At 43.2% G+C, this 22,169-nt stretch overlaps 1 protein-coding gene across 2 annotated transcripts in view; it reads right to left on the bottom strand.

Moving 5' to 3' along the window:
• The window catches only part of PLXNB1 (plexin B1), a 202,393-nt gene that overhangs the window by 36,262 nt on the left and 143,962 nt on the right, over positions 1–22,169 (bottom strand). For both annotated transcript variants that reach the window (XM_087708667.1, XM_087708666.1), the window contains 8 exons: positions 20,679–20,801; positions 16,225–16,318; positions 15,572–15,738; positions 11,543–11,694; positions 9,096–9,201; positions 7,229–7,365; positions 5,008–5,184; positions 2,221–2,389 (listed from right to left, as the gene is read on the bottom strand). In XM_087708667.1, coding sequence (XP_087564793.1) covers positions 2,221–2,389; positions 5,008–5,184; positions 7,229–7,365; positions 9,096–9,201; positions 11,543–11,694; positions 15,572–15,738; positions 16,225–16,318; positions 20,679–20,801 — 1,125 coding nt within the window. The remainder of the gene's footprint in view (positions 1–2,220; positions 2,390–5,007; positions 5,185–7,228; positions 7,366–9,095; positions 9,202–11,542; positions 11,695–15,571; positions 15,739–16,224; positions 16,319–20,678; positions 20,802–22,169) is intronic.

The following is a 22,169-nucleotide window of genomic DNA, read 5'->3' as shown; positions in this document are numbered from 1 at the left end:
ACTACAGCAAGGTCGTAAAATGGGGCAAAACTTACTTAACCAATGTCTCACTTAGCAACAGAAATGTTGGGCTTAATTGTGGTCATAAGGACTACCTATAAATTTGTAATGAGGCAGTAGGAGCAACTCGATTGGGAGACGCCCAGAATTGGTTAGAAAACGGGCAGATGCATAAATGTTTTAATTAAAGAAATATATAAATCTCTGCAAAAACTCCCAAGAAAACCCCAAGACTCAAATATCTCTATGAGCAGCAATTGCTTAGAGTAAATGTAATAAAGATTTGTCAGAGTTGTTGGCACTGCAGAAATGGCACCACACTCCCCAGTGTAGCAGAAAACTTCGAAGCAAGGCCAAAGAGCTGGAAGGGGCCAGTAGACCCATCCCTCAATGCAGGAATCCCAAACTGAAGCATTCCTCACTGAGGGCTGTCTAGTTTCAACTTGTCTGGGGAAAGGAAACATGTCTAGGGAATTGGAGCCCACCACTTCTTGGGTTACAGGTAGTCTTCGTCTTACAGTCATTCATTTAGTACCCTTTGAAGTCACAATGGCACCGGGGGGGGGGGAGGGAATGACTGTTTTATGATCTATTTCAGCATCCTCATGGTCACATGATTAAAACTTGGCAACTGGTTCATATTTATGACGGTTGCATTGTCCTGGGGACGTACGATGGGGACATTCTCATAAACTAAGTCAATGGGGTAGCCAGATTCACTTAACAACTGTGGTTCTAATTTGAATAGAGTAGAGTAGAATAGAATTAGAAAAGAATAGAATAGAATTAGAAAAGAATAGAATAGAAAGAATAGAAGTAGAATATATTAGAATTAGAATAGAATAGAATTAGAAAGAATAGAATAGAAGTGGAATATATTAGAATAGAATAGAATTAGAAAAGAATAGAATAGAAAGAATAGAAGTAGAATATATTAGAATTAGAATTAGATTAGAATAGAATAGAATAGAATTAGAAAAGAATAGAATAGAATAGAAAGAATAGAATAGAATAGAATAGAATAGAATAGAATAGAATAGAAGTAGAATATATTAGAATTAGAATAGAATAGAATTAGAAAAGAATAGAATAGAAAGAATAGAATAGAAGTAGAATATATTAAAATTAGAATAGAATTAGAAAAGAATAGAATAGAATAGAAAGAATAGAAGTAGAATAGATTAGAATTAGAATAGAATTAGAATACCGTAGAATGGATTAGAATTAGAATTAGAATAGAAGTAGAATAGATTAGAATTAGAATTAGAATTGAACAGAATAGAATAGAAGAGGTATAGTTGGAAGGGACCTTGCAGGTATTCTAGTCCAACCCCTTGCCTAGGCAGGAAACCCTATAAAACTGAAGTGGAACTAACTGTAGCAAGAAAGGTCATGCAAACACACACAACTATCTTGCTTAAAAAAGGAAAATTTGGACTCTATTGCAGTTGTCCGTCAAGGACTACCTGTAATTAGTTCCACTGTCAAAGTATTCTTACTGTTTGGGAAGTTGTTTCTAACACTCAATAAGGATTTGCCTTCCTGTAATTTAAACCGACACTTTTTATAGTCTGGCTCTTGGGATAGGTGGGGGACTGGCCTTCGCCATCTGGGTGATCTCAAGAATGTCTCCAGAATAGAATATGGCTCCTTTCCTCATATGTGGCATGCTAGGAACATCAGCTGAAGCCAAATGGCTCTGACTGTTGAACTGTCTTCAATCCTACTGACTCTTCTTGGAGGAGAACATGGTTCTTATTTTCCAACTGGGATCCCTCTAGAATTAACTTGAAACAGGCTAAGAGAGATATTGTCAGGCCATCTTTTTCTTTGCAACTTCAGGACTACCACCCTTAGTGCTGTGGGAAACTGGGAGGGGGGATTGCAGGGAGTTGCAAAGATATCTAGCCATAATAACATTCCTTTCTCTGAGAGTCAAGGTTGTTCAGCCTGCACCGGGAGTAGCGTGACTGGGAGGCATCTCCAGTTGGGATGGTGCATTGATTGGACCATGTGATGGACGTGTAGGTGCAGAGGAAAAGACTTGGGCTTTCATTTGGGTGGAGAAAACCTGGAAACTTTCAGATTCGGGTTTTCCCAGATGTGCCAACATGACATCTCTAATAAAATGGAACTTTGAGGAACTTCTACCCTCGGAGTCTTCTTGCGTTGGGGATGTTACTTGGAACCCTGACAGATATTTTTTTAAATCTCACTTACTTGCTGGACACTGCAGAGAGCATTCTCTAGACATCCTGTTTCTGGAATAATCCTACGCCATCTTCCCACTCCCCGACGTCGGCGCTCCAAGGGTGAAATGGTGACCCGGACTTTTGGCCACTGCACGACATCGAGGTTATGCCCTCGGACTCTTATCTCTCGCCCGCCACTGAAATAATGCATACAGATGAACAAAGATTCACAGTTTGAGCACATTTAGCTTTGGTATTTGAAGCTTTGGAATTGTTTCATTAAGACAGGGGTGGGCAAATGTGGCCCCTTTGAGAGGCTGTGGACTTCAACTCCCGGAATTCCTGAGCCAGGTATTCATTCATTCATGCTGGCTCAGGAATTCTGGGAGTTGAAGTCCACAGGTTCTTAAAGGCTCATAGTGGCCCACCTCTGCATTAAAGTAATGAAAAGCAATCCCAGAGTGATTCCTTGCAGCCACATAGAACCTATCACATTTGCCTCATCAGGCAGCGTAGAACAGGAGGTGGCAGCTTGGTGCTGTCCAAATGGTTCAGAGTACAACTTCTATAATTCATGGCCACTCAACCCTTTGTCAGGGGTCAATAAGAAAAGTAGTCCATTATGGGTTAATAACAGATTGTTTCCCACTGATACAACAACAACAACAGGGTTGGAAGAAACCTTGGAGGTCTTCTAGTCCAACCCCCTGCTCAGGAAGGAGCCCCTACACCATTTCAGATAAATGGTTGTCCAATATCTTCTTTCAACCTTCCAGTGTTGGAGCACCCACCACATCTGGAGGCAAATTGTTCCACTGATCAATTGTTCTAGAGTTTGAATTTGCATATAAATGTAGAGTCTGAATTCGCAATTCAATGGACCAATAATCTAAGACAGATTAAGGCAGTCCCCAGTATTTCTATTCTGATAACCTTTTTGTATTCCGCATTCTTATTATAGGATTTAAGGAATATCACCTGAAAATAGCCAAAACATAATAACTACCCTGTTTCCCTGAAAATAAGACCTCCCTGGATAATAAGGCCAATCGGGCTTTTGAGTGTATGCGCCAAAGTAAGCCCTCTCCTGAAAATAAGCCCTTTCTGAAAAAAATTGAAACACAAAAGCAGCCATGAGGTGTCCATGCTCACTGCTGCCTGCACCTCAAAAATAATAAGACCTCCCTGAAAATAAGGTCAAGTGCTTATTTGGGGGGTCAAAAGAGAGTAAGACCCTGTCTTATTTTCAGGGAAACACGGTACGAAAAACTTTGATGTCCAGCAGCTGATGTTCACAGAGTTGTCTGCCTGCGTGTTCAATTATTGATGCTTTGTAGAAAAAATATGTGGATTCACACACTGGATGATAATTATTACCCGGAGTGGTGCAGTGATTAGAGTGCAGTACTGCAGGCTACTTCTGCTGACTGCTGGCTCACTGCAACTTGGCAGTTTGAATCTCACCAGGCTCAAGGTTGACTCAGTGTTCCATCCTTCTGAGGTGGGTAAAATGAGGACTCAGATTGTTGGGGGCAATAAGGTAACTCTATAAACCACTTAGAGAGGGCTGTAAAAGCACTGTGAAGCGGTATACAAGTCTAAGTGCTCTTGCTATTGCGACCCTGCAATAGTCAGAATGCTGAATTATGAATGCTAGAAACTCTTTTTCAGTCATGCTATCCAGAGGTCCATCTTGTTGGTAACTCAACTCTAACAGCTCCAGATACATTGGCTGAAAGAATTTCTCCGTCTGACTCCCGAGAACTACTACTGGTTGGAAAATTTGATCTGATCTTGGGAATTGTAATGGGGGATACAAAACCTACACTGTCTGCTTTCTCTTCAAGAAGACTAACTAGTTTCTGATACAGATTAACTCCTCCTTTACAGTGGACCTGTACATCGTTATAATGAAGAGATTGGAGGACCATTGCATTATGCCTACAATGCCACTGACTGTAGCATGATGGCACCTATGCTCTTCTTCAAATGGCATCTGTTGGACCTCAACATTAAATTTTCATATAAAATTGGAAAACAACTGATAACACGTTAGATTTGCCCCAACTGTCTTCTGATACTTTGTTTTAGTTTTAATTATTATTTTATTTTGGCCTCTATATCAGGAACCACTAGGATAGTCCTCATGATGTACCAATGATCTCCACACCGCAGGTTCAGAAATACCAATAGGCAGCATGACAGAAACCTGCAGGTTACGTAATCCTTAAATGCTAGAATACCTCAGCATAAGGTAGGATAGGGATCTGTCCCTCTTTAGACACCCCTGGACTCCTAAAATTATCAATCTTAGTCAACAACAAACAGAAGGGACAAGATTTGCCAACCACAACAGTGTCAGGCCTGCAGCCAATTCCTTTTGGGATATTCAGCCTGCCACACTAATATTCTATTCTACTATGCTGTTTCATTAGTGGGGAATTGGGAGGGGGGAATAGTAAGGAGTAGAATGTGATGTTGTAAAAATAAATTTCCTTTCTAGAATCCAAAGTCATCCTTTGTCTCTACACCTCTGCACCTGACCGGAACTGGATGGGTGGAACTGTCAGCATGGCAGTGGAAGATTGGGCAATGTGATGGGCTTGTGGGTGTGGGGGCAAGATCATGAACTCTCAACTGGGTGGGGAAAACCCAGGAAGCTTTCAGATTCAGGTTTTCCCAGATGTGCCAATATGTCTCTCTTAATAAATAGGAACTTTGAGCAATACTTTGCCTTGGATTCTGATTTAATTTTGGATGTTGTTTGGAACCCTGACAAACAGATAATCTCAAGATCTGCCCTGTTTGCGGTTACCTCTGGAAACTCTTGGCTGGTTCTGCATAGGTGATGTTGGGGTCGAGGGTGTATTTGAAGAAGGAATGCTCCAATCTCCTTTCTTGATGGCCGTATTTGACTGTGATGGAAAACTCTGTAGACACATTGCTGGCGCTTGTCTGGCATAACAATTCATGCTCCTGCATCTCAGAATGACTTTGGAAGAAAAGGAAAGCAAGAGAAATATATAAACTTACTCTAGAAAATATTAAGTTTACCGATAGCCCAAAAACAATAAAACTTTGAAAAAGACCATTTTAACAAGCAATGTTGTATTCGTCGGCAAAGCTGGGTACTCTGTGGCCTTCTGTAAAATATCTTCCAGGACAGTGGAGGGATTAAAAAAATTTTACTACCGGTTTTGTGGGCATGGCTTGGTGGGCGTGGCAGGGGAAGGATACTGCAAAATCCCCATTTCCTCCAGATCGGCTGGGACTCTGGAGGCAGAGAATAGATGGGGGCAGGTGGTATTTACTGGTTCTCTGAACTGCCCACACTTTCTGCTACCAGTTCTCCAGAATTGATCAGAACCTGCTGAATACCACCTCTTTTGCAGGAGCCACCAAGACAAGGAGGTGAGAAGACTGAATTCACAGACTTGCCTTTTCTCCTCAGCCATAAATTGTGAGAACATTCCTAATCTTGCTATAAAAATGAATCACATCTAAATGCACAGCCAGTGCAAAATGAAAGAGAGGGAGCTTTAAGAGATTGTAAATATATGCTGTCTCCAGAAGCTCCTTTCCCTGATGTAATTCAACATTAAAAACATTTTCATGAAAAGTTCTTGAGTCTTCAGTTGTATTTTTTTCATTATACATAAAATCTTAGTTTCTAGACTTTTGTTCTTAGAGACATATAAAGGAAAACAACGATGCAAATAGCATTGTGCTATAATAAACAATAATTGGTATAAAGTAAATCTTCTCCATCATTTCCCATGTTCTGGCACTGGAAAGCTCTTTTTTACTATTTTGATAACCATTTTATTTTATTAATGTTTGAAACAATGAATAGTGTAGTCCTAATCCTATATATTCAGAATTATTTCCTTGGACGGCATAGGATTTATTCCCAACTATGTGTAGGATTACAACCTAAACAGATTTAATAGGCTTTGACTGATGGATTTTCCTATCACAAATACATTACATACATCGTAGCAAAACTTTTGAATATTACCCTAGTAAGATTCACAAGGGGCTGAGCAGGATTTCTGTCAAATTTGCTTAGACGTACAGGATAGGGATATGGGAAGAAAGATATTCAGCTTCTTATCTGAATGAGATCAGATCTGATTTTGCATCTTTTAAAACCGATATATGTTTTTTTTTAAAAATGTGCTTTAAAAAAGCATAATGTAGGAGCACGTCTGTAGTAAAATGCATATATTCATGAAAATAATGTACAAAAATGCATTGGGGAAATTGTTGGCAAAATCTATGTATTCCGGGCAAATATATATATACATGTATAGACATACAATTGAGAAAGGAACTGGAAAAGATGCATGAACAGAAAAATGAGAACTCAGAAACTGGGATAATAAATTTGCAACAATGAAGTCAAGAAACCCCAAACTTCCAGAAAGCAGGCAGACTAGACATTTGGGTGCTCCTGGTTTTTCATGTAAGAGGATAAGGTGCATGAGAATCTTCAACTTAAAAAGGGGGGTTTGCAAGCCCCCTGTCCCCCAAGTGATTTCCAACCCCATAGCAAAGATTCAAACATAGAATAGAATAACAGAGTTGGAAGGGACCTTGGAGGTCTTCTAGTCCAACCCCATGCTTAGGCAGGAAACCCTACACCACTTCAGAAAAATGGTTATACAACATCTTCTTAAAAACTTCCAGTGTTGGAGCATTCACAACTTCTGGAAACAAGTTGTTCCACTGATTAATTGTTCTAACTGTCAGGAAATTTCTCCTTAGTTCTACTCTCCTTGATTAGTTTCCACCCATTGCTTCTTGTCCTACCCTCGGGTGCTTTGGAGAATAACTTGACCCCCTCTTCTTCATGGTTCTCTTTGATTATGCATGTATGTGTCTGCTGTATATCTCTCTATGCATGCCCATATAATTGTACGCATATATGAATAGCTGGATTTCCACAAAATGCATCTCAGACCAAGCCATATTCTTACATCCTGAAACAAGAAGCCAATCTGAAAAAGTTGCTGCTGCCAGCTCCATTTTCTTACATGTAGCAAGGGAAGTGTCCAACCCAAATGCTGATTCTGCTGGGATTTCCAGTCAGTAGCTTGGATCCGGTCAGCGTGAGGTTGGTTCCTCCAGCTTTGGGGCCTCGAACTGGAGAAACGAATTTCAGCTCTGGATTCTGCAGAGAAGAGCAGGAAAGGGCATGGCTGCATCAGGAAAGGCAAGATGCACAGGGAAAGGATACCGGTGCTTGGGGAGTGAGGGTGCTAGTCCTCTTGAAACCATCAGTGCATCGAATAACAGGGTCCCCTAAATCAGGGTTCCCAACCCCCAGTCGGTGGAGCGGAGGTACTGGGCTGCAGCATACCAGCAACCGGGGTGCACAAACAGGTGAAGCCCCATCCATGGATGTAGGCAGCATGCAAACCCATGAACCTTTTGGTCTGGGGAAAAACCTCTCTCCATGGAACCAGTCCCTGGTGCCCAAAAGGTTGGGAGCCACTGCTCTAAATGACTGAGGGTGACCTGATTGCTTCAGGGCCAATTTTTGCTCAGGAAACCAAACTGCCTCCACCACCCAGTTCAAAGAAAAGAAAACCCAACCCCATTCATTGTATCCGCTCCATGTGAAAGCATCATGAGGTGGGAGGTGAATTGGGAATGTATGGTCTTCTGAACTATTTAGCACTCCAATTACTATCGGTCCCACCCAGCATAGCGGTATAGGGAGTCCTCAACTTACAACAATTCGTTTAGTGAATGATTGAAATTACAATGGCCCCGAAGAAAGCGACTTACAATCAGTCCTTGCGTTTATCACACGATAAAACCACTCATGGGATAGAAATTGGGGCACTTGACAAATGGTATGTATTTACAATGGTTCCAGGAAAAGCCGAAGTCTCTCTCCTTAATTGAAACCCTAAATTTTGATCAAGTGACTGCAGAGATGACACAAGGGTCGTAAGTGTGAAAAACAGTCATAAGTCACTTTTTTCAGGCCACGCCTCTCTTAACTACTCTGACCAGATGCCTATGGAGATTCTCAACCATCCAGGTCCTGGTTGTCCCAAAGGTGCTTTTTTTCCCCAAGAGGCAACTGGACTTTCTAGGTTTTCCTTTGAAGAGATTTAGCTACACATCCAAGAAGCTTCTTCAGCTCTCACTGGATCAGAACTGAAAAAGCTTCTTGGATGAGAAGCAAAAGGTCTTCAAGGCAAAATAAAGAAAGTCTCATGAAAAAGCACCTTTGGGACACCCATGGCCTCGATGATTGAGAATCTCCATAGACATTTTTCTTGCAGACGTTTCATTACCAAACTAGATAACACCATCAGTGAGTACCGATGATAGAATCTAGTTTGGTAATGAAACATCCGCAAGAGAACAACCTCTTGCAAATGTCCTGGGATTTAAGTGCATTAATGGCACCAGATGCATTATATAGAGCAGTGTTTCTCAACCTTGGCAACTTGAAGATGTCCGGACTTCAACTCCCAGAATTCCTCAGCCAGCATTCACTGGCTGGGGAATTCTGGGAGTTGAAGTCCAGACATCTTCAGGTTGCCAAGGTTGAGAAACACTGATATAGAGCTTCAGTTAGCAATAGCAATAGCAGTTAGACTTATATACCGCTTCATAGGGCTTTCAGCCCTCTCTAAGCGGTTTACAGAGTCAGCATATTGCCCCCAACAATCCGGGTCCTCATTTTACCCACCTCGGAAGGATGGAAGGCTGAGTCAACCCTGAGCCAGTGAGATTTGAACAGCTGAACTGCAGAACTGCAGTCAGCTGAAGTAGCCTGCAGTGCTGCATTTAACCACTGCGCCACCTCGGCAATTAAATGGGGAAGACTTTTGCTTTTTCCTGGAAGTCATTCCTTCCTTTTGAGCTGTAGACTTATTTTACCTGATAGGTGAATACATGAGCAGAGATGCCTTGCCCACCTCCAGGGACTTCCACGACCACATGCCCGGACCTCTCAGTGCCGCTTCTGCCCGTGGTGCATACGATACTGCAGGACAAGGGCAGAAGAGAGGATGGAGAAGAATCCCCCACCAAGGTGCACCACATGGGCTGCTCTAAACCTGAGTTAATGAGAGGGGGGGCACTTTTAGCTCTTGGCCTGGTGGGGGAGGAGACGTCACCCACCTGAAGGCTTATCCTGTTGAGCCAATGTCTTTCCTCCACAGTCTTGAGACCTGGATCACTTCCTCGAGCCAAGAGCTTGGCAAATAAATCTTTTTTTTTGGCAATGCCAGAGACTGTGTGTGAGCGTTTGTGCTGGTGATGACCAAATTCAGAGCATGAAGATGAATGGGGTGGATTCTGGGTACCTTTCAACTCCTTGTTACTGCATTTTGTCACCCATCTTTCATGTGAGAAATTTTATGTTCAAACAACATGGGGATTTGCCTCACCTGGTTCCCTAGATTTCAATTACACAGGATCTCTCAAAGCACAGCTTGGCCAGAGACATCGGTCAGCAAAGCAGTGGCCTATTTATTGAAGACAATTTTCCTATTGCAGGTGGATTTCATTACAAAACTGACGCTTGCAGTCTGAAGAGCTCAAATATCCAAAATCAGAATACATGGCCATTCACCGGTAGGTCTTTATTCTTCTAGATCAAGGGTGTCAAACTTGCGTCGTCACAGTGTCGTCACGTGACGCATTGGGACTTTTTCTCCTTTCGCTAAACCGGCCAGTGGGTGGGGCCAGCCCATGACACATCCGGCCCGCAGGCAGAAAGTTTGACATCCCTGTTCTAAATTGATGTCTCAGGTAGACTTCAACTTCAATTCTATGCTAGTTGGGGAATCCTGGGAGTTGATGTCCACCCATATTAAAGTTGCCAAGGTTGAGAAACACTGATCTAAATTCTGCTGGAGTCCACTTCTTTTTCACTGTAAATAATTACAATCTACCAATAGCTGGAGAATTACCAATTCTCCACCACAGTGATCAACTTTTCCTTCTCTGTGCCAATGGGAGCAAACAGCAGCCGCAATCAAAGGTTTTCTCTCTCCTGCTTTTATGGATATACCAGAATAACAGAGATGGAAGGGACCTTGGAGGTCTTCTAGTCCAACCCCCTGCTGAGGCAAGAAATCCTATACCATTCCAGACAAATGCTTGTCTAATCTCTTCTTAAAAACTTCCAGTATTGGAGCAGCCACAACTTCTGCAGGCAACTCGTTGCACTGGTTAACTGCTCTAACTGTTAGGAATGTCCTCCTTAGTTCTAGGTTGCTTCCCTCCTTGATTAGTTTCCATCCATGGCTTTTTGTCCTGCCTTCAGGATATTATTTCACAAGTGAGTTCGTGGACAAGGCAGCTTAAATGGCAGAAGCATAAATGAACATATCTTATTGACTTGGGACAAAGAAACTCCAGAGTCAAATAGCTATCCTACCTTCATTGCTTTACAATTCCCAGTACCTTGTAAAATAGGAATGAGGGGAAAGTGTCTGATACAGCAACTGACATTTTTTATTTAAAGGGATGTAATTTTGGTTTGCTTGCCATCTGTGTTAGGAATATAATCTAACGGTTGGGTTGGCAATATATAAATCATGTAACAATGTTGTACCTGTTTCTTTAAATCATACTGTAAAATGTGATTGGCTGCTGTTTTCCTCAATCGGCCATAAGAGGGAGCCAGAATCTCTATTTGTTAGATGCTGGGCTGATCTGATCTGAGTGTTTTGGACACTGGCTGTTAGAAAGTGCTGTGAGCTATTGTAAGTTTTGCAACTGCTAGCAAACTTTGTGTACCAGACTGTTTGTATGATTATGGACTATGTTATTTGGATTATCCCTTAATTGAAAGACATTGATGACTGACTGTCTTATCTGTGCATGACTTGGACTGTTTCATGGACTCTGATGCCTCTATTTCCATGAAAGTAAAACTGCAGTGTCTCTGTATGCTGGTTTGTGTGTTCTCCAACAACACTCTCACAACGCTTCTCTGAACGTACTCGCTCTCCCAACGGGGAGCTTACCTAACAATCTGCTAGGTTTGGGTGGACCTGTAGGTCTCTGTGAACACATGTCTTAAACTTCATACTAATCTACCAGAGCTTCAGATTTCAGCCTGTCACTGCCAGATCCTCCTGTAGTCTTTCTCCTGCCAATAAAGCTGATTCTATGAATTCCGGTAGCCCATGGCAAGTCTCTCCCACCCTCACCGGTTGGATAGAAGCAGCTAGTGGTAAGAAAGATGCTGCTGCTGCTGATGGAAAGACCTCCATCTGCTTAAAGGGAGAAGGGCAGAAATGTTCACCCACTACCAGCTATGCCATGGAACACTGCCATTCTTATTGCCATGAGCCTATTGGTCATGCACTTACCTGCTGGAGATTTCATATACCAGAGCATCAACTTCACAGGGGATTCCTGCAACTGTGACAGTCTCTGCAATATCTTGATGCTTCTGCCCAAGGTTTGAACCTGTGATGGTGATTCTGGTGCCACCTTCAACCAGACCAGTTAGGGGATACACCTGATGACCACAGGAATATTTTAATTATTTTATTTTATTTATTCAATTTCTATAGTCAATGACTCTGAGTGGCTTACAATTCAAAAGAATGGATTACGATTAAAACACTAAAAACATTTTAAAACAATAAAGGACAATAAAAACACTCAAAATCAACATGTGTAGCTGCCAAGAAATTTGCAGCTGAGATACCGGTATATTATCTGATTATTTGAAAACTACACTAAATTGGTGAGCATGGTAGCTTATCTAATGCACCACACACTAGAAACAGACCAATAATGATCTTCAGTTTTTATAATTTCTTGTTGATGGGACAGACCTAGCTTTGGAGGAAGAGTTTCTTAAGGCATAAGCAAGTTGTAAGGCGAACGGGGTAGTGGCCTAGTGGTGAAGACGCTTGCCTCCCACTCAGAAGGTTGAGAGTTCAATCCTAGGTAGCAGCAGATGTTTCTCTCTTAGGGTTCTAAGAACAAATATCTACTGTGAACTCCACATAGGTGTCAGGAAGGGCATACGGCCAGTAAATGCTCAGCTTCATCCAGTCGTCTTGACTCTACCCTGAATTAAGGGACTAAAGGTAAATGTTCCCCTCGCACATATGTGCTAGTCGTTCCTGACTCTAGAGGGCGGTGCTCATCTCCGTTTCAAAGCCAAAGAGCCAGCGCTGTGCGAAGACATCTCCGTGATCATGTGGCTGGCATGACTAAATGCCGAAGGCGCACAAAATGCTGTTACCCTCCCACCAAGGTGGTCCCTATTTTTCTACTTGCACTTTTACATGCTTTTGAACTGCTAGATTGGCAGAAGCTGGGAAAAGTTACAGGAGCTTGCTCCGTTATGCAACACAAGGGATTCGAACCGCCAAACTGCCAACCTTTCTGATCGACAAGATCAGTGTCTTAGCCACTGAGCCACTGCGTCCCTATTAAGGGACTAGGGTCATAAAAAGAAAAACATAATGTAAGGTAGGGATTTCCAGATTTGTCCTCTAGTCTGTTAATTAGAATGCTATACAGATTTCACCAGATGAACTATTATGGGATAGGCAGCAACAGAGGTGGGTTCCTACCAGTTCGCACCTATTCGGTAGAACCGATTTGTCAAATCTACCGAACCGGTTAGAAGAGGTTCCACCAGTGGATCCGGAAAGCAGGCCACACCTACAGAAGAGGTTCCAACATTTTTTTGAAACCCACCACTGGTCCTTGGATATGATTATTCTACACTATCATGCTCATATTTATAAAACTCAGTGCCTCTGTGAAAGGTAAGGATGACTACTGCGTTTTTGGTGCAATCAGAACATTGCGTGTGTTGAAGTTGTTTAAACGCAAACCAAAGATGCCTTTTAAAAAACAAGTTTACATCATATTCTTATGCATGCCAGTGCTGTGTGTGAGGTAATTTAAGGTGGTTCTGACAAGTGTCGTCGGCATCTTCATATCCGGTCACATGGGCGGCAAGCCACTCCCATTTGGTCACATGGGCGGCAAGCCACTCCCACAAAGGAGGCCACACCCACAGAGTAGGTTCGAACAATTTTTGAAACCCACCACTGGGCAGTATGATTATGACTTTGCTATCAAAATTGCTCACTGCATCCTAAATTTTAAACTCATGGAATGAAGAATGACTAGACTCAGCATTCCCCACGATTGCCAAATTCTGATGGATGACATTCAAAGGACACTGTTTGTGTTCTTCTAGTCCTTAGAGAAGCAACTGTGTTAGGGATAAAAATTTCAAGGTGCCAAAAAACCTCTTTTTTGTTTTTGTTGCAACTGACTATCATAGTTGCCTCTTTGGAAATGAACATAGGAGATGACAACCTGGAAGTTGTGGTCTAGACCAAGGGTGTCAAACTCAAGGCCCGTAGGCTGGATCTGGCCAGTGATATGGTCAGATCTGGCCCACTGAGCCATCCTGGAAAATGTAAGGGACCGGCCCACGTTGCTTCAGCCCAGTCTTCCCACATCGCTTTGGCCTGGTCTATCTGCGTTGCTTTGGCCCAGTCTCCCCAATGCAAAGGGGAAACATACTAGCAGTTTAAGGAGTGGCATCAAGCTGGCCATGCCCACCCCCCAAGGTCAACCACAACCTTGATGCGGCCCTCAATCAAATTGAGATTGACACTTCTGGTCTAGACATCCAGGTCTAGGCTTCCTTTGATGAAGGGAGTGGAGTCCATGTTATCACCATGGATTCTCTGTGTCTGAGGCGGTCTTTCTGCCTGCAGCATGACTCTCGTATTGTAGTAATTCACAACTCAGTCTTCTTTATCGTGGGCACAGAGTTACCTCTTTCTTCAGTAGAATCTATTGTGAGGGCTTCTCCGGAAATTTCCCTATTCATCCCTACGTGTTTTAAAGGATTAGTTTTGTTCCTGGCCCCATCCCTTTTTAAAGCATGTGTGTTATTTTTTAAGGTTTTGTAAATTTTTCATCTTTTCATATCCTCCTGTTTGTTTTCATTGCTATTGCATGTTTCTCTTTTAAATCGCCTTTTCTTCTTTTTGGCGTATGCTATTTTCTGGGATAATTCTCTCCTACTTGCCCTCTCTGTTCATTATCATCCCATCTCGCTTCCATCTTCCTTAAGAATCCCTTCCTCAGTGAAACCTTTCTCTAAATTTCAGTATAATATTGATTTCTCCTGTCAAGGTCAATTCTGTGAAAAAGCTGGTAAACATGAAGGGGGAGCTCTGAACATTATTCTCTGATCGGTTGCCTTACAGATACTTATTGAGACGGCTCATATAAATAAGACTAGGTCCCGATACACAGTTTATGTATTTTTCAGAACAAAGCAACACTCATGAAATATGTGTGTGTGCGTGTGTGTGTGTGTGTACGTACGTACACACACACAAACATATATATAATATTTATAATATATGGCTCCATTTTTAGAATGCAAAAATTATCCTATTACATTACCCTTCAGATAGAGATTTAGAACTCCATTGGATCTTAATGGTCTAACTCAGTGATGGCTAACCTTTTTGTCATTGCTTGCCAAAAGCATGTGCAACTGCATCCACACACTCATAATGCAATGCGCACGCAACTCCCCCCACACGCCCAGCCCCATGCGCATGCGACCCCAGTGCTCCCCCGCATATGTGCACGTGATCCCCCTGCACTCCCCCCGCCCCCACACACGTGTCTCTCAAATGGCCAGCAGGAGGTGCATGCGCATGCACGGTGGAGCTCAGGTGGGGCGATGGTTTGCGTGCCCGCAGAGAGGGCTCTGTGTGTGTCACCTGTGGCACGCGTGCCATAGGTTCGCCATCACGGGTCTAACTGTGTAACCAAATGCACTTGCTGCAAATGCTTTGTAGGCAGATCAAGCCAACATGCTTTGCTTTCTCTCTTTAATGGGAAGCTGGAGCTTGGAGACAGAATCAGGTTTTCCTTTCCACCGGCACCCCCTTAAGAGCCTGGTGCTCCATCTGAATGAAGCCAAAGCAGAGAACGTCTCTTGACTTCCCGTCTTCCAATCATTACTACCGCTGTATTCATTATTCTATATTGTAATACAACTACAACTTATTATATAAGCTGCTCTGTTTTGTGCATAAAGAAAAGCCCCAAATGTTTCCATAACGAAGGAGTTTCAGAACTTTAGGTAGGTGCAGAATCATTGTAGGCTGCTGGAAACAAGTGGAAACCTGGACTATTTTTTCTCCAAAGAAAGCTGCTGCTGGTGGTTCCTGGGACGGGAAGCTCTCCCGTTGCTATGACAGAACTAGCTGCCTTGGTAACCATTATCTCCACCAGTCTGGGGCCTCCTTGGGCTATTTGCAAACATTCTAGATTCCTGTGGGTTTCTTCACCAAGCATCTGGCTTCCATCACCCTGGACAGTTTACTCACTGCATGAATCAATGGGGCCGGGCACGTGTCTGCAACCTCTTCTTTGCAGGAGTCTTGGAATAGGCAGCTCGGCTGCTCTCCTCCACACCACACACAGCTATACTTGGCATCGGCAGTTTGGCAGCGGCTGCAGTCTAAGTGTCCCACCGAGCAGTTGTATAAGGTCACTGAAGAGAAAGAGACACATTGAGATGGGCATTAGTAAGGTCTGTGCAGCAATTCTTTGGATGCAGAAACCAAATGATACAACAGAAGAGATTTAGCAAACTATTTCCTTCCTTCCTTCTTTTCCTTCCCTCCGCCTGCCTTTCTTTCCTGTGCCTTCCTTCCCTATTCCTTCCTTCCTTCCCTCTGCCTGCCTTTCTTTCCTATGCCTTCCTTCCTTCCCTCCCGCCCTCCCTTCCCACCCAGTCTTGATAGGCACTATATTTTGCCTACCAACATTTCTTCTTCAACAGCCCCACTCGCTCCTAGTTCATTGCAGAATGCAACTCAGTCACATGCAAGCAAGCGCCATTAAAGCTCCATATCAAGATACGCCTAGAAACTACCACAACACTCTTATTTCATAAAACAAAGACTTTTTTTTGTCTATAGCTGCTCCAAAGAAGTTGTTATTAAGCCATGATATCCCGGGGCCCTTTCCCTGTTACCATGGAGATCTTCAATGCTGTCCACTCGGAGATGCCGTTTCCGCTGGACGAAAATGACCACACTGAATTCTAGTTGGGGAGCCGAGTAGCTGTACTGAAAATGAGACGCCCAAGTATTAGTCTTGGAAAAGATGCAAGATCATAGACTGTTCTCGATTTACCGTCACAATTGGGACCAGGATTTCTGTTGCTAGGCAAAGCGGTTGTTAAGTGAGTTGCGCCCGATCTCCCAACCTTTTTCTGCCACTGTTGTGACTCATGCGGATGTTAAGTGAATCCGCACATGTTGAATGTCGCACATGGCTTGGCAACTGTCGTAAATATAAGCTGGTTAATCCATGCACCTAAATTTTGATCACCTGACCGTCAGAATACTACGTTGGTTGTAAGTGTGAGGACTGGTTGTGAGTCATTTTTTCCAGTGCTGTCGTAATTTGAAAGGTTGCTAAATGAATGGCTATAAGTTGAAGACAGCCTGTATGCTATTGGTATTTTTTAGAAGAAGAAAAACTAGGGAAAAAAATAACTTCAAAGATTGCCTTCCCAATTATACCATATTTTGTTTCCTTTTCCCTTCATGCATTTCATGATTGTTGTATAGAGGGAAAACTAAATCATAATAAACCTGATAAAATACAGCAAGCACGAGGGCTTGGAGGGAATAAAATAAGGTGCCTCCTTGTTACTCACTAAAAGACTTGGGTGAAGAGCAAGGCTAGGATGGCGCTTCTAAACAATAGCCGAGTGGATCAGTGATGGGATTCAAAAAAATTTACTACTATTTTTAATTACTATTTTTTACATTCTGTGGGCGTGGCTTGATGGGTGTGATGTGGCTTGGTGGGCATGGCTTGGTGGGCGTGGCAGGGGAAGGATACTGTAAAGGGACAGTAGCGGGATTAAAACATTTTTACTACCGGTTTTGTGGGCTTGGCTTGGTGGGTGTGGCAGGGGAAGGATACTGCAAAATCCCCCTTTCCTTCCAATCAGCTGGGACTCAGGAGGCAGAGAATAGATGCGGGCGGGGGCCAGTCAGAGGTGGTATTTGCCAGTTCTCCGAACTACTCGAATTTTCCGCTACCGGTTCTCCCGAACTGGTCAGAACCTGCTGAATACCACCACTGGAGTGGAGGTGCCCAAAAAATGCAGAGGGCAGGCGCTACTACAGAGAAAGCACAAGTCCCAGGTCTCGGTCAACAACATTATTTCATCAAAGGAATCTGGAGAATGACAATCCTGGCGGCCCGCAGGGCAGATGCGTCACGCACAGGACACGCCCACCCCATCTCCGCAAAGGGGAAAAACAGCACGAAACTTCATGTGACGGCAATGTGACGTGGCGAGTTTGACACCCATGATGCAGAGAGATTTTTTTTAGGTAGCAACCATCACTTTGTACCACCCCTGGAAGCAAACGGGCAAGAAGCACAGCTCATGAAGCAGAGGTGTCCTATGAACACATCAAAACATGACTACGGCTATTCACATTGCTCCGTTCTGGAACCGCTGAAGCTTCAGTGCGGTCTCCAGGACAGCCCCATGTAGAGCACATGTATTATGCAATTGCGAGTGTGTTGCCATTTGTATAAACTTGTACAAATGCATCACTGTAATTTCTAGCAAGCCTGAGATCTTAGTGACAATTCCATTCACTTTGCTGTAGCAGTTTTCTGACCTGTTTTGTCTTTTCTTCCTCCTAACCCTCCGACTGGTATGTGCCTAGTTTGAATATACTAACTGAGCAGATACTATGAGCTTAGGGTTTTTTTCCCCCTCTGAAAGGTGTTTGTATTCTTTGGATTTTCCTCTTAGTGTATCAATGAGGTCATCAATAATAATAATAGGAAAGAATAATGGAGTTCTGCCTTGGAGAAATGGGTTGGTCTTTCCAGATTTCTGCTTTTTGCACTTCGGATTTTAGAAATAAAAATCAAATGGTATAAGATTCTTTTCTTTTGTTAACTGCTTTCCAGATGGTTTGAATGTTCTTTTTACAATCTGATTTAGATCGTTTTAACACTCATCTTTTTACTTTTTTCCAATTATTTCAGCTGATGACAGGAACATCTGGCGTAGTGTGAAGGATTACTCTTTTTAGCTACACTTAAATGACTTTGGGTAGTCAACAGAAAATTAGTAAAACCTACTTTTAGTGCCTGGATCTAAGAGCAGCGAGAAATCCCAGAGCTGTAGGCTAAATTAGAAAGTCAAAATTATATCCTGGCACAAAATGGCACACAATGTCCACACTTGTCTGCCATTTTGTGCCAGGATACGATCAGGACTTGATTTTGGGTCAACCGAAACTATCTTTTATTATTGCATCAATTTAGTGAGACCAGCTACTATTTGTCTCCTTCCTTCTCCAGAATTTTTTCATCCGGCTGGTCACCGAGATTTACTGGCTTTCCTGTTTCTCCCCCATTCTATTTTCCTTTGTATCTTGGCTGTTAGATATCGAAGCGGGGGAGTAACATATTTCTGATGACAGATTTTTACAAACTTTATACCCAGCCTTCTTTGGCTATGCTTTAGCAAGTACCGAGAAACACTCAACATGTGGGTGGCCTTAAATACATGAGAGCCAGTCTGGTCTAGTGGTTTGAGGCACCAGGCTAGAGTTCTAATCCTGCCTTAGGCACAAAGCCAGCTGGCTCTCTTTCTCTCAACCACCTTAGCTCACAGGGTTGTTGTTGTGGAGAAAATAGGAGGAGGAAGGAGTACAGATAGTCTTTGACTTTCGACCTCCATTTCTGTTAAGACAGTTACCATATTTTTCGGACTATAAGACGCACCAAGATTTTGAAGAGGTAAATTTTAAAAAAATGTTTTTGCCCTCCCCGACCCCAGGAGCACTCTGCAGGCCTCCCAAACCCTCTGCATGTCCCATTTTTTGTGAAAAATGGGGCATGCAGAGTGTTTGGGAGGCCTGAAAAGTGCTTCTGGGGGCCTGGGATAGCAAAAACAAGATGTGTGGGAGGTTTGGGAGACAAAAAACAGACCTGTTTGTCACCAAAAACAGGGTGTGCAGAGTGTTTGGAAGGCCTGCAGAATGCTCCTGGGGGCTTGGGAGGGCAAAAACCCTCCCAAGGGCCTGATTTTTGTGAAAATCGGCCCCTTTTTCACTTGTTTTTGCCCTCCCCAGCCCCCAGGAGCACTCTACACTCCCAAACCTTCTGCACGCCTCGTTATTTTGCACAAAGCAGGCCTGTTTTCATGAAAAATGGGGCAGTTTTTCACTCACTTTTGCCCTCCCCAGCCGTCACAAGCACTTTGCAGGCCTCCCAAACCCTTTATGAAAAACGGAATGTGCAGGATGGAGTTTCGGGAGGCCTAAAATGCAGTATTCAGTGTATAAGACGCACCCAGATTTTCACCCTTTTTTGGGAGGGGGTGCGTCTTATACTCGGAAAAATACAGTAAGTGAAATTTTGCCCCATTTTACGACTTTTTTGGCCACAGTTGTTAAGTGAATCCCTACAGTTGTTAAGTCGGTAACATGGTTGTTAAATGAATCTAGTTTCCCCTTTGACTTTGCTTCTCAGAAGGTCACAAAAAAAAGCAATCAGATGGGACCCTGCGACTGTCATGAATACTTGCCAGTTGCCAAGCATCCAAATTTTGATCACATTACCAAAGTCGTAAGTGTGAAAAATGGTCTTAAGTCTCATTTTTCCACTACTGTTGTTAAATTTGAATGTTCACTAAATAAACAGTTGTATGTCAAGGACTGTTGTGGCCTGCCAGCAGCCAGAGGAGTTGGTGGCAGACTCAGACAGTGAGGAGGTTGGGGAGGAACATGGGCCAGTCCTGGGGTCTGGAGAAGGCTCTGACGAGGACTCTGCGTTGGAGGCAGAGAGGGAGCCAGGGCCATCCGACAGCTATCAGCTGCCTTCAGAGTCGGACATCAGCGGGGCAGAAGAACAGCTGGAGCCTGTTCCCAGTGTGTGTATGCACAGAGCTGCCAGGAGAAGGGAACAGCTAAGGAACAAGGGTGGACTCAGGAATGGACGGTGAATGGCCCCTCCTATAGGGAATAAAAGAGGAGCGAAAGAGGAGAGGAGTTTGCAGGAGACAATTAGTTCAATTCATTAGAGTGAAGATCTGTTCCTGACTTCTTGCCAAGTAATTGCTGCTACAGCGTGGCGTTTGGAAGATATCGGCCTGGCCGCTCTCCAAGCCTGATAAAGGTCTGTAGTTGTGAAATCTCATGAAAGACTGTTGGCCGGGACTTTGCTTTAGAGGAATTCCCTTTAATAAAAGGGGTTTTATCGGGACAAGGAGTCGACTTCGTGTTTTTGGGGAAGCCTAGGTCAGAACAAGGACTACCTGTATTAGACATGTTCACTCCCTTGAGTTATTTATAAAAATAAGACAGACCGGGTATAAATCAATAAACAAATGTTGAGACCAAAGTTAGGGGAACCCTAGCTCTGCTCCCATGAAGCCCTTACCTGATGCAATTGGCACGTGATGTAGAAAATGGAGGGGTCATTTTCATCTTGTTCAATATAAGCCTCTACCGACAAAGTCTTCCCCTCCAGAACCAAGGCACATTCATAGTCCCAAAACTGATCCTTAAAGGGAAAGAAAAGCGGAGTTGATTCTTATGAATGAGATTCCTGCCTTCCTTTCCAAACCTCCCATGTACCATATTTTTTCAGAGTATAAGACGCACCAGAGTATAAGACGCACCAAGGTTTTGAAGAGGCAAATTAAAAAAAAAAGATTTTTCACTCTGCAGACCTCCCCAAAATAACCCATTTTTTAAAAGGGCATTAATAGCCTTTAGGAGGCTTATAGAGTACTCCTAAGGGCTAGTGGGGGGAAATCTGCCCTCCCCAGCCCCCAGAAGCACTCTGAAAGCCTCCTAAAGGCTATACACGGCCATTTTGGTGAAGAGGGCCGGGTTTCGGGAGGCAAAAAATGCTGTATTCAGTATATAAGACGTACCCAGATTTTCAGCCTCTTATACTCTGAAAAATACGGTAACTCTTTTCACTTCTTCTGAGCCAGCCTTGGGCAAATGCATCAGTCTGCGTTGACATTTAGTCCACTTGAAACCCAGGTTTGTTCCATCCCACTTCCAAATCATTTTGCAAATTTGGTAAGTTTTTGCACGTCGCATTTTTCATGTGCGTTTTCATTCTTAGCGGCTTTATTTATGTCTATGGAGATTCTCAGTCATCCAAGTCATGGTTGTCCCAAAGGTGATTTCCCACCCACCCCCCCACTCCCAAGAGGCAACTGGACTTTCTGGTTTTTCTTTGAAGAGGTTTTGCTTCTCATCCAAGAAAGTTTCTTCAACTCTGACTGAATGGTGGGGATTGAGAGGATTTCTACTCCTTGCAGACAGCTGGTCATTTGAATTCTTTTAGCGGGTCTTAAAGGTCACCTGGAGGTTTATCTGAGTCATCATGGTCACCTGAGTGGTGCAAACGGGTGTGGAGCCTTCTTGGAACTGTTGAAAGGACTGTGTTGTAGAATGGAGATAGATGATGTTGTATCCCTCCCCCTCTGTTGAGAGAAGGCTGTTCAATTTTGATATAGATGGCCTCTTTAACCCACTTCCAACCAGCGATCCTCTCTGTCTAAAATATGAAGACTTTGTAGTCTTCAAAATAATGGCCTGTGTCTTTTAAATGCAGATGGGCTGCTGAATCTAGTCCTGATGGGTTTGTTCTCCTATGTTGTGCCATGTGTTTATGAACTGGTTGTTTTGTTTCCCCAATGTACTGATCTGCACATGGCTCACTGCACTGTACTGCATGTACCACGTTGCTCAGTTTCTGTCTCGGTGATTTATCCTTGGGGTGGGGACTAGCTTCTCACAAGTCCAATTGCCCTTTCCCCCAACATACGATTTTTTTTTTTTTTGCAATATGTCTCATAAAGATACATTTTTGGTACACTATTCCACATGCAAGAGATTTCGGGCCTGGAGC

This window comes from Thamnophis sirtalis, unplaced genomic scaffold, assembly GCF_051295495.1.
Source record: "Thamnophis sirtalis isolate CommonGarterSnake01/CBP01778 unplaced genomic scaffold, rThaSir2_p1.2 scaffold_3, whole genome shotgun sequence".
Lineage (NCBI taxonomy): Eukaryota > Metazoa > Chordata > Lepidosauria > Squamata > Natricidae > Thamnophis > Thamnophis sirtalis.
This window is presented reverse-complemented; position numbering and strand designations above follow the sequence as displayed.